This window comes from Nipponia nippon, unplaced genomic scaffold (assembly GCF_047370975.1).
Source record: "Nipponia nippon isolate SJK-2023a ecotype South Korea unplaced genomic scaffold, ASM4737097v1 scaffold_20, whole genome shotgun sequence".
NCBI lineage: Eukaryota > Metazoa > Chordata > Aves > Pelecaniformes > Threskiornithidae > Nipponia > Nipponia nippon.
In genome coordinates this window covers 9,606,098-9,619,545 of record NW_028262337.1, presented here as the reverse complement: position 1 = coordinate 9,619,545, position 13,448 = coordinate 9,606,098, and the positions used below count along the sequence as shown (strand labels likewise).

The 13,448-nt window shown below is 38.4% G+C and overlaps 1 protein-coding gene across 20 annotated transcripts in view; it reads right to left on the bottom strand.

Moving 5' to 3' along the window:
* Positions 1-8,255: 8,255 nt before the first annotated feature.
* The window catches only part of ERBIN (erbb2 interacting protein), a 124,740-nt gene continuing 119,547 nt past the window's right edge, over positions 8,256-13,448 (bottom strand). For all 20 annotated transcript variants that reach the window (XM_087759876.1, XM_087759880.1, XM_087759878.1 and 17 more), the window contains one exon: positions 8,256-11,100. In XM_087759876.1, the coding sequence (XP_087616002.1) occupies positions 10,993-11,100 (108 nt within the window). In that variant the 3' untranslated portion in view covers positions 8,256-10,992. The remainder of the gene's footprint in view (positions 11,101-13,448) is intronic.

Here is a 13,448-nt window from a genome sequence, read left to right as displayed (position 1 = left end):
CTAATGCAATTCAGATTCACACCTCAGTTTAACTTGAACTAACTTTCAAATAGAGACAAATCGGAAGATATTAACTTTGTAGCGTTTCACAGACAATAGACTTCATTCTAAACTCCAACAAATCCACAGTTCTTCCCAAATGCTGGAAATTGCTTTCACTCCCTTTCCATCGTTATACTATTCAGGTTTATCAGGTAGCTGCTCTCTTTTTTGTATATGCATTAGTATAATTTGTTGGGGTTTTTTTAATGACTGTTGTGTAGTAGTGGAAAACATCTTACAGAAAACAAACTCTTAATTTTGTGAAGTAATCCCTAATCCACCACATCTGTAATCTAAAAAATGATACAAAATGCATTTAACAAGACCTGTTTTTCACAAAGTATGAGAACAATTTCATATGCCTACCCAGGAAAATTATAGAAAGATTTTTCTAGCATAAAATTTGTCTAGTAGTTGTTTTTCCCAGATGAAACTTGATCTAGAAGTCTTAAAATCCTACCTATATTGAGATTAACAGAGAACTCTACATAGTCAATATAAGCAGCTGAAACCCTTTCAAAATTCCTGCCTCTGGATGGCAGTCATCTGTATAAACTGGCATTGGTAAACTGAAACAGCTGTGAGATTTCTGCATCTGCTTTTCATGTTTTACGGCAAACATATGAAAAAAGTTAGGATTGTTGCATTTAGCGTAGCAGTATCAGTTATAAGAGTCATTAGCAGCTCTGTGAGTGTGTTTATAATGAAGTTCCCCTTCTCCCCATGAAATTGCTTAAATCAAAGATGGAGCTGCTTTTCTCAGCTTTCAATTCCTTCTAAACTTACTCCAAAATAAGATGAGGGACTTAGCTGACAACCAATAGTATCTAGATAGCATTTTTGTCTCTGAATCTCCAAGCGCATATTAAAGGAAAATTATCGCCACCCTTTACAGACTGGGAAAATGCACCAAAGCAAGTGAGAGAGAGATCTGAGAACCGATTCTGCCTCCAGTTATCGTTTCAGGGCAGCATTTCTTCAGTCACTTATGAAATCTAGTATCTGTTTTCCAGACAACACCACTTGGATTACAGCAGCGCTTCTTCTTCAAAAGGGCTTTTTAGAAGACCCTCTTTTAAGCTGTATAAAGTTCTACATACCAAATTCGTAAGTTTATATTAAACTAAAAGTTTTATAATATACTTTTAAAATCCATATGTGTGAATATGTATGTGTAGGAGGAGGAAAATAAAATGTTAAAAGTCAGCTTTTAAAATTTTTTCTATTTAATTGAGTGCCTGCTGAGAGCTGCTACTTGCTATTTTTCTTGCAGGACGTGCTATTGGAACTGTTTGGGTAGGTCTCTGCTATTTCTGGAGGAGAAAAAGCATCTTTTTCCTTTGCTCTGAGGTTCGTCCTGCTGTGAGTCACAGCATATAACTCTACATAACGGGAAGATGTTTTTAAATCTCAAAAATACCTATCTGAACAAGATAGTTCAAAGGAGTTTGATAGAAAATTCTGGAATTCATTGGGAAGAACTTCCTCTGCCTTCCAGCTACAGTTTGAAGGAGGAGGGCAAGCGGTTTAAATACATTTAGGACATGAAAGTTTCATTCCTCTAAAGCCAAATGATTTCACGTATAGTGGAGAAACTGTGGAAATGGGCCTTTCAATTTTAGTGCTTGACTCTGGAACGCAAACACAGTTCCAGTCTACCCATTAGATATGAAATTTCCTTTTTTTGTTTTGTGCAATAGTTGAATTACTGTCATCATATGTATTGGTTTGGTAAACTGGACTTCATGGAGTGTCATCTTCAGCTGGCTAATATCACCTGGGACTGAAAAAATCACAATAGTAGTGCGTTTTTAGTTTCGGGATATTGTTTTGAAGGACAATAATCCAGGTATTGTCGCAGCTAAGGTGGTTGCTTTAATTTGCTCTTGCATGCTGACTTTCAAAGAATATTTCTTTTGCCTTAAGTTGGAAAAATAATATCAGTTTTGCTCATATGAGTCAACCAAATTCTTCTTATCTGAGACACAGAAAAAAATATGAATAATGGTAATTTGCACACTTAAAAATCTAATCATGTGTGTCGTGCTGCATTACAAGATGAGGAGGTCTGGGCACAGTCACCCTTTGCCAGTAGTTCTAGTTCCCAGCTTCCTTTCATGGCATCAGAATATAGGCTTCCACTGACAATAAAAGGAAAAATCTTTATAACTGTGAAGTTTGAAAACATACCGGAGTATAACTCAGTGCAAATAAACATTAACATTTTATTTATAACATTTATTTGAAAGTGGTATAAAATAGACATTGCAAACCAAATCGAGTTCAGTAAGTACTAATGCTGGAAATTCTTTTTGGAATCTTAAGATGTTTTGGTATCTTAAGATGTCTTAAAATATAAGCACATCATGATTAATGCTGTAATAGAATAATTACAATCTACAATTAAAAACCCACCACGTCATTTACTGCAGAGTCTGTCCCATTATTCAAATCACCAAGTGTATTTTCATAGCTTTTTTAATCAAAATGCAGCAGAAAAAAAATTGCTTGGAGGTTTTATCTGTTTGGAGGCTTTTCAGGATGGTTTCTAACCCTTGCATCAACTTCAACCTCATCAGTCATTTCTCATAGTGAGCAAATCAGACAATTTTACGTGATTATTTCATGTTCCCCAGGACTTAGTATCATGTCAGCTAACCAGCTGTTAAAATCTATTTCAATATTTATTAGTAAACCTCACTTTCTCAGTAGAGGAACCATGGCTTTCAACTGAAGTACTTCTTGCAGAAACATTCTCAGCAAAAATACCTTCTCCATATTCAAAAACGGTTGTTGATTATTCTGTTGTGAGTGGAAGCTGTTGCAGACAAAAATCAATCAAATATGCTAAAAAGTTACGATGTCAGGAGCCTTGGCACAATACTTTCAAATCATGCATTTTGCCAGTGCATACTTACAGTTCAATAGAAAGCTTTTCCCCCTTTTTGTTGGTTTGTTGTTTGTTTTTCTCCAAAGTTTCCTTCACAAATCATCAACATTAGGAACTGAATGAGAATTTCTCTGTAGAGCATCTGGTTCATCTGCTACCAGTTTCTCTATTATGAGACACTCCTTGAGAAGTTTGTCCAAATCAATATTTTCACGTCTGGCAAACGAGTGAATATTCCGTCGCAGTTTTTTCATTAATTTGAACAATACTGAAACACAAACAGTTCATCAATTTTGCAGTGTCCAACCATGCCTCATGAAATGTATGCAGTGCAGAGCCGTATTCCCCTTTGTGTGATGCAGCTGCAAAAATAGATGTTGCAGACTACTGTAACCAGAAATTAAATTCCTGATGCTCAAAAGTCTGGGCCATACAGAAAAGCTATGTCATTTCAGCAAGGTGACCTTTCACGGGGAGCTGTTCTCAGCCGTCTCGGGAACCTTGCCAGCCCAGTCACACAATCCTTGTTCCCTCACCCCTTCTTATTACATCTCTAAAACTTTTACTGTGGTGTTCGTATGAGTGTGGGTGGCTGAAAGTGTCCGCACTCAGCCACTACAAGTTACATCTTGTATGGTGCTTAACTGCATCTTTCACAGCTCCGTAACATTTGCCCATAGCTACTAAGCAGATTTTTCCCTCAAGTGGAATAATTGCAACCTACTTTTGAAATGCACAAAATCCTCTGCAGGGTATTTCTGATGTAGTCTAAAATATGTAGGTTGTAATGCTTATTTCATGTTTTCTCTTCCTTTAGGCCAAATAGCTGCTTCTTTTTCTATACTTAATTCTTATCCTTAATAGAAAGCAGTATTTCAAATTGCAGTATGGAAATAAAGTCATGTTCTTGCAGACAGTATCAGGAAAAGCACAGACAAGATGGCAGAGAACTGGAAATTGGGGAGTGCGACAGAGGAGCGGGGCTGGGCTGCGAGGAGGGGCGATGCTGTCCCTGAAACGAGGCTCTTAGAAAGTGGTAGGAGAGGGGGACTCCTGGGAACTCTCTGAGAAACCTGAGGGTGCCTGCTGCTGCCAGGTACGAGGCACGGGGAGCCACAGGGCTGTGGGCATGGGGAAGCTCTGGCAACTTTTAGCCAGCGTGGCCAGCAGCCCTGGACACTGGGTGCCTGGAGCCTTTGTTGCAGCTGCCCCTGCTTCAGGGGGGTGACGCTGCCACTCTTTTAGCCAGGGCTAGGGTGAGGCCTGTGGCAGAGCCTGGTGGATCAGAGGGAGGGCCTGGGGCCTCTCCGGGGACCTTTCCTGCAGGAGTGCGCTGCTGTTGGAGAGCTGTACTGCCAAGCAGAGGAGTTATGGCAGTCAGGAGGCTGCACAGCATTGGAGAGAGACAGGATCTCCTCAGAGACCCTACAGCTTCAAGAGCCCTGGACCCGCACCGCAGTGCAGACCTGGGCAGACTCCGTCACTAGCAGAACTGCAAGTGGAAAATCAGTGGAAGGCAACAGTGGGAAGCTGTTGTCTTCCAGCACCACCTGTAAGGCTCCTGCTCCACCTGCAGTTCACCGCCCTCAGAGCTGAGGAAGAGCTGACCCTCAGCCATGCCAGACCTCCCAGAGGAAGCAGTGAGCGATGCGGTGGGCAGCTCCCTGCTGCGGGGCACAGGGGCACCCACCTGCTGACCTGACCCACTGGCTACAGAAGTGTGCTGTGTGCTGGGGACCCAGATCCAGGATGTCGTGAAGAAACTGCCAAAGCTCATCCAGCCCTCTGACTGTGACCCCCTGCCGCGCTCCCATGTGGGCACCAGCGATGCCGCCAGGGAGAGAGGAGACCAGGAGAGGATCTGTCAGGCGGTGGGGTCCCAGGTGCCTTCCTCCTCAGTCCTGCTCGTGAGGGGAGGGGGCGTGAGGAGGAGGGGACTGGTACTGAGCATCAACAGCTGTGTGCAGAGCTGGGGTCAGCAACAGAGTTTTGGTTCTGTCACCATCCAAGCCTCCCTGAGGACGAATCCCTGCTTGGAGAGATAGGATCCACCTCACTAAGTGGTGATGGGGATGTAGGAACTCTTAAGATTCACATAGTTAAGTAATCATATCATCTCCAGACATCACTTTCAAAAATGTGTCAAGTCTAGAAATTAAAAATACTTTCACTCTTGGAACATACATTTGTGCAGAAACTGTATGCACCTCCCCTGGGTTACCTGAAAGCCCCAGCTACTGAATGAATAGCATGGATAGCTGTAGAAAGCTTTATTTCTTAAAGAAAAATAAACTACAAAGACAGCGATATGATGTGAAATGTGATATGAAATTGATTTTTATCAGTTTCCAGTGGCTTTTTTTCTTAGCTCATCATTATAAAAGCTTCCTCTCCCTGCCAACAGTCATCAGTAATTTTCTTTAGTCTTCATAATCTTCGTAATTGCAAGAAGAATTAGACGAAGTCATGTCACAGAAAATTAAATCAGGTATTTTATTGCTTACTTGTTGAGCTTGAATAACAACATGAATTAAAAACATTGGGTTCCCAAGCCTAGAAGCAACTGCCTCATAGATACATAATGCTTCTGTCAGCTGGTTGCAGTAATACTTCTGTACATCGGAGATCATTCTGCTTAGTGAAACAGTAACATTTAGCAACTGTCAGTTCAAGTATAAAACTATAAGTTCCTAAACACCCATCACCGTTATATGGGCTAAGCAAGAACTACCTAAATGACCTCTGCTGTGCTAAATATGCATCAGTGCTTTAGTGGAACAGAACATTAGGTTCATTTATTCCTGACAAATGTGAACATACTCTTAAAATTTCTCACATGGAGTGAGAATATACAAGATGTCACTTAAGGTACAATTCTGTGGAGGGAGTAAAGACAAACCCAGTTTTTCCAAAATCACCTGCTGTGGCTTAAGATAAGGTTTTCTTTATGGATGTGTACTTTCAAATCCACGCTGCAAGGCAGAACTTGACCTTCATTTGCAATTAGCCAGTTGTTCAAAGTAAGAGTTGGTTTTTTGTCTTGTGCTGAAGGCAGTTTAGAAACTTACAGGTTTATCCTCTCGGGAAGAGTGAAAAAACACCAAAAAGCCCCTGAAAATCCCAGAAATAGAGTACTCGTGTGATCTGAGATTCTCCGATGGCACAGAGCACTTGGGGCCAGCATTATTTGGTAACATATTATATATTATATGTAATACAAAAACCTACACAGAGTGCTCTAGTACTTCTTTAGTTTTCCATGTAAGACCATTCAGAACATGTGATCTAATCTGAGGCACTCAAAAACTTCTTAAATTTACTTATTCAGGTGGCCCTCTGGGAAAGATAATTCTTGATGGCAGAAGAGCAAAAGTTATTTGACACTGTAAGTTGAAAAAAGTTTCCTAAAATCAGCTATACCCAATGGAGTAGCAAAAATTGAACAAAGGGAGATTTTGAGAAAGATGTTTCTTCTGTTGTTTGATCTTTTTGTTTTGTTTTCTAACACATGCCACAGGGAAAACTCAGTGAAATCGTGTCCTTGTTCATGACAAAATATGGCTCCAATTATACAGACTGTGAGAAATCACAGAATCACATAAAACTGGCCAAGATGGATTCAGACACGATAGCAAATAAGCAATTTCTAGCCATATTTTATACACTTCAGCCAAGAATTCACCAATGCTGCAGGACCATAGGTAGCATATTGCCTAAGCAAGGCATTGAACTGACAGCCATTAGGTCCGAGTTTTTTTCTGCTGACTTCAGTTGACCAGTGTATGATCTTAAATAGAAATTTTCACTTCTCTTAGCTTGGCTACTTCCGTTTTTCATGTAACAGCAACTTGACAGGGGCAATTTTGTAGTGTAGTTGTGACGTTTGGTGTAGTGGAACCCCAGTTTCTGCAACAGAATCTTTTGGACACATTCCAAAATTGAACTTAATCAAAGGCAATAGAAATAACACACCAGATATACACTCTCTCTTTGACAAAGTGCCTCCAGTCAAAAAAGCACAAGCTGGACCCAGCATTCTCAGGTGCCTGATGAAAAAGTAAACTGTTGAGTTATGAAATAAAGTAGGAGACCAAAGGCTCAGTTGCACAGGAATGAGGCTTACTTAACAAATAATACCTGTGAAATAGGAAAGAACAAATTTGAAGTCTGAGGCATAAAAGGCAGAAAAGACAACAAAAAGGTCTTCAAAAAGAGAGCTCACAAGGAAAAAAAATGAAGGTGGAAAAAAATTCCAAAGTCCAAGTAGGGAGCAGATACAGAAAACCTTAAATAAGGAGGGGCCCAATACTCCAGGGTCATCAGGGCCGTAACCTGTAACGGTTAGAATCAGTTTTCTCTGTAGAGGAAGTAGGAAGTCAAGTAGTGAGTGATACTGATATGCCAGATACACATATACAAGGAAAAAAGACTAAACAGTTTGTGTTACTACATTGCCAGGTGGTTTCCAAGAAAACTGGATGTAAACCTGCATTTACTTCTCCTATGAAATTCTGTGCCTAGCTCTTCACTTTCTTTACCACATAACCCTTGTACCTCTCACCAGAGCACTCTCAAGACACTCTCAATTTTAACCCTGCTCCTTGACTTAGTCACCCTGCTCTGCTATTGAAACTACTTAGTTCACATCAAATAAAGACCACTCACCTCTTTAGGAGAGAAGCCACTGGCTGCCCTAGCTGATTTCACTGCAAGACTGGGTTATTCTCAAAAGTATGTCTTTATTGTGAACAACCCAATCTTGCAAGGAAATCGCCTAGAGCAGACCCCGGTGCACTGAGATGCACAGAGCCAGGAACACAGTAAGACTTTACTAGCGTATACTGGTAAGACTTCAAAGGTCTACAGAAACTATAGAAGAATAAAATGGCGTTATGGAGAATTTCCTAGAACTTAAATAAGTCAATTACACACAGCTTTAAAGAGCATTAGTTTATTATCTATTCTCCATGTGTTACCTCAGAAAGAGTCTAATTATATACAAAAATTTGGAATGTTGAATAAATGCTGATCAATAAAAACATTTCATAGCTGTTGACAAGAGAATATTTCTAAACAAAACCAAAATAATCATAAAGGTTTGATTCTGTGTGTTGTTTATTGCTATGTTTGTGTTCATAGAATGCTTTCAAGTATATATACATTTTTTTTAATTCCAGTCCAAAAAAGAACCTAAAAAAATATTTACATAATAAATACGTGGGAGACGTCATCTTTTCATTACATCAGTTGAACTGATTCTTTAATGAACTATTAAGAATAAAAAGAATTAACAGAGTTTGCATCAACTCATTGCCATGCTGAGTAACTTAGGCTGCTGATGGATTTTATTCTATTCAAAATGTAGTTTAAGATGCATTCAAAATGAAAAATGCCAATATTGTCTCTCCTCCTGCTGAATCCTGGCTGGACTAGTTCAGGAGACATCTTTCTCCCACTCTGCAAAATCATCTAGTTTGACATGTGTTTACCTTTACACACAGACACTGAAGGAACAAACACATTTCAATCCACTGAAAACTCCAACATTTACTAAGTAAAATCAGTATAATCCATGTTTTATTAGATGGTTAATTTGCTAATTTACTGAAGACAAGCTTTGGCCAAGTATTTCCACAAGAAGTACTAAACTTCTTGCTATAAAACTTTACTTCTACCACAACCAAACAGTTTTTGGTAGGGTTTTCCTGTGATATGTAAATCTGAAAATTAAGTGACACAACAACACGTAAAACTTCTGTTACCATTAAAGCAAAATACAATACAGTATAATACCTCAGTGATATATTTAAATGTACTACAAAAATGTATACAAAGTCAGTCCAAGATCAGTAAAGAATCAGTTCTGCTTTTTGGACTTTTCCCTTCCCAAAGATACATACAGGTTATGTAGAAGACCAAGATAATTTAGGACTTGGCTGTATGCATTCCCTTTAAAAGGCAGTGTGTGATAAAAATAACATGTTTAAAAGTAATGAACATGCGATGTGAACATTTTGCATTTTCAATAAAAAAATAGAAACTAAACAACAACAAAACACATCTTTGAAGGGGAACACTGAAGCCTGCCATTATATAGCTATGTTTCTCATTTTTTTCTTCGAAGATTAACAGCACACAGAAATAAGTGGATTTTATCAAAATACAGCACATTTCTTCTAATATATCAAAAAAATCATTTTCTATGTAAATATTACTGAAAATCAACTAAAAAGAATTAAAATATACAAAGTGTTAAAGGGTTTCAATTAAAATTATTAGAACTATACACAGTACAATAAGCAATAGTTAACATCTTTGAAAGAAGTGCAATAATATTGGAGTTCACTTATTTAAAAAGTACTGCCTGCTTATTACCACTAGCTATGTATAATTCCTCTCTCTTCGACCTCATTGTCCAAAACTAAAGGAGGCTGGTGGTTTTGCTAGCTTTATTAAAAGCATTTACTTTTGTACACATGGGTTGAAAAAAGCAACTTATACCTGTCTCAAACTACCAACTTATATGTAATTAAAAATGAACTACAATAACTGAATATTGCTCCAATGACAGGCTAATCATTAGCCCTGACTGAAAACAGTTATTGGTCTTCTATGGCACTTTTCCCTGGTCCATAACAACCGTGTATTAATTATCACTGCAGATTATGCAGTCTCTATTCAATTACAAAGGAGAAAGAAAAATAAAGTTAATGTTTCTGGTAAACAAAATTAATAGAAACATAATTGAATATTTTATACAGTAATAAGGAACAAAGGCAGCCTGTGGTAAATCACTATTACATTAATATAGTTAGAAACCCTTTAATGACTCTGAAGTGTCTAGTTCACATTTAATGTTACCTGTAGGAACAGCCCTTTAAGAAACATCATTACGAACTGGTGGGTTTTAAGTACACCCTCCCTTTGCTCTCCATCTCACCACAGCAATTCTCCATCACTGTTCAAAGTTTCACAAACTTGCTTTGGTTACCTAGCTCCATGCGTATGGTTTCCTTTTTGAACAAGGCAATGCAAAGGCCAAACAAAAATCAAGATGTCTTTCATAACCCTTCCTGCATCATTTACTCTGTGTGTGTTTAAATATATATTACAGGCAACAACCTTAAAAACTGGCCATTTCAGTTTCATTTTTAAAATATATAAGGTTAAAATGGAATACTTTTCATAAAGATAAAAGTATCACCATTTGTTCAAAATTGGGGATTTCCACAGCAGAGAAAAACCTCTGGGCACATTTCCACAGTACAGCTGAAAGAATTATGTATGCAAGAAAACCCAACTAAACATGAATCACATGTGGCAAATGAATATTCAATGACTACATTAAGAACAAATCCTGTAGAATATCACAAATTTGTAGTTACAGTCTTCCTAAAAAACACTGTAAGCTTTTATTGCATTTTCTATTGGTAGACGTACACTCCAGAACTAAACACTTTTCCTTCTTTACTGATTCCAGATTTAGATAGCAGATAGTTGTTTCACCTGACCTTTATTCTGTCCAACCAACACCACCTTCCATCTACCCATTCATCTATACAATGTGCACATAGCAAAGCCAACATTTCGTATCTCCTGTCTTATCTACAGAAGTGGTTTCAGCATAACACATTAATATCTGGTGAATAAAAATAAAGGCAATAAACAGCTACAGGACAGACAGCCCTGCCATCTGTCCATTGGCTACAACCGAGGCTTCGCAAAACCTTGCACAAAGTTTAGTAATGTGTATGAATTATCCAAAAATAAACCTACCATGCGTACAAAAAAGCAACACAGGTTTGTTCTTGGAGGAGTGATCCTTAGATTGCTATAATGCTTAAAAACAAGTTTATTCACCATATGCATTTCCAAAATGATTTTCTGTACGTTCTATACAGTGGTTTTTCCCCCTTTAACCACAAGTTCAGTATTTCCTGTACAAATTTTGATCATAATTCTTTTCAAGTTCCTTTCATATATAAAAATAGGCAAAATATTCAGTTTCCCACAAGTCCTTCAATGAATCCTGCTGGCTTTTTTTCCCCAATCCACAGTATTTATGAAGATACTTCTCGCACAATGATGAGTTCCACTGCATTCTGAAAAGTCTTTAGCAAAGATACTGCTTGGCCATGATCAATATTGATGAAGCTGTAGCCATTAGCCTAAAAAGAAATATTTAATATTGAAAGTTACAGTCTCATATGCCATGTTAGAGAAACACGTCTCATATTTCATATTAGTTTATTTCAGCTTTTACATTTAAAATAACAAAATTCTATATGAATGCAGACAATAAAACACTGCAGATTTGCAGATTACACTGTTCATGTGAGTTGAACATGTACCTGTATGCTACAAGAAATTAAATTACTGTGTTAGCCTTGGAAGAATTTTGCCCCAAAGGTATTGCCAATAACCAAAAGAACTGAACTTTAAACCATTAACATCAGACATCTAATTCATCAGCCTTAATACAGCGACACCAAAAAAAAAATGAAATGCAGTACAAATTATACATCCCAGTTTAAATATCAGAATATTAGAAATGGTATTTTTGACAAATTAAAACTATTGAAGCCTTTAACAAAAAACATTAATGGCATTGGGAGCCATTTTAGGGTGCAAGACCTCTTGAGGTCACCCCTGGTTTGAATCTTCCTATGACTCTAAACAACATTGTCATTCTGGGGACAGGTTTGGCTTAGCAAACACAGGCAGGCCCAAGTGGCCTACAAAGACAGGAAAACATGGCTATGGTTCAACTTCTCAGGGCGTACTACTGCAAATTCATGTTCAGTCTGGGTGGTAAAATCTTGCAGAATGACAGATTCATCCAGTTTAAACTGTAATTGGTTCCATCTGTGCATCCCACCTTTCTCCCTGAGCTACTGCCCCTTATGTGGTGACAAAGAAAACTGGTCATGCGGTCTGCACCTTAGCTGTGCCATTTTGGAGCTGCAGTTCCTTATCCCATCACCAAACACTTGCTGTTGCTACCAGCTGAATCCTTTGTTGTAAAGGCAATGGTTTTTAAATCTGTCTAGGTTGGCAGAGAAAAATTTACGTATAGACTGTTCAGAGAGCAAAAGTGGCAATAACCCTTCCAAATCATCATCTGTACAGAATGTCCTAGCCCTAACCTAATATACAACAGTATCTTAAGACTTACATGCAATTATCTAGTCACTGGTCACATAGAATATTTTTGAGACATAGGTATTAGACATGCATTATAATATGCACGCCTAACGCCTGTTTTACAGAGAATGTTGCAAAAATCAAGCACAGCAAAGTCATTTTGGGAGAGATGATGTTCAGTCAAAAACTGCAGAAGTTAGCTAAGCACCAACAAGACAGAGTAGGACTGTCATTACATCATCACTGGGATTATCACGGGTATAAAGAGTGTGCTGTTACACAAAAAAATATTCTTAGTTATGAGAAATGAAACAGCCTGTAATTGTCTAAGCATGCAAATGCAACTTCTCCTTCAGCTCTTTTTCAAACTATAAATTCCTCATTAAACAAAACGCAAAACCCAAGCAGTGCCAACATGACAAAAGGAAACTTCATTATAAATGTCACGCAGACAAATGAAATTCCATAAAGACAGGAATAAACCATTGAAACAAAAGTCACTTTTCACACACGTTCCACTCTATAATTAAGTAACAAATACGCTACCAGTATTTTCAAAGGTTTAACATGCTTCTGGTTCCTGTATGGTGTGTTGGAGGGTTACTGCCATCGCTTAAAGTCATCTACATCAGTAAAAGAACTAGGACCTTTCTCGTCCCAATGAGGAAGAAAAAGTACTGAATTATTTACCATGCTCAAAACCAAGTCATCTTTTAGTTGGAACAACTTGATCTCAGTTTAGTTTTCTTGTGTGCCTTTTGGCTTTATCTTTCATTTGAAGGATTGGGCTGTGTTTTCAGTTTGGCTTTGTTTTAGAAAACTGTTCACACAATGTTGTGGTTTAATTGAGATACTAGTGGGTGTTTTGTTGGCTTTTTATTTTTTGTTTTTGTTTTTGTTTTTTTTTTTTAGAAAACTGTAATGGAGCAGAGTCAACTCTATCAACATTCTGAAACCAGTAATGTGGTGAATAATTAATAATTTTTAACAAGCTCTGCAACTTTAAGGGTGGCTACAGCACTAGTCAAATGTCCTATTAGCCCATTTCCCTAACAAAGTAAGGCTTATATAATCCCCTTGCCCATTTCCTTCACTTCTCCCCAAATAGCTTATGAACTCATTAGACAACTTCAAACAAAAACGACACAGAAGAGGCCTGAAAGGTACCAACTTCCTACAGAAAGAACTGCACAGCTGCAGCCCAGAAGCCATGGCTCCTAAAATAACCTGCTTGGCTCGCCTGCAGCAGATGGGGCAGCCAGGAGGTACATGCTGTGACCAGACAGGTATCAGCCAGCCAAGAGGCAGCTTCTGCCAGCGCTTGTGCATGTCCAGCCTGTCAGCTGGGGAAGAGGCAGCAGAGACTGGCAGG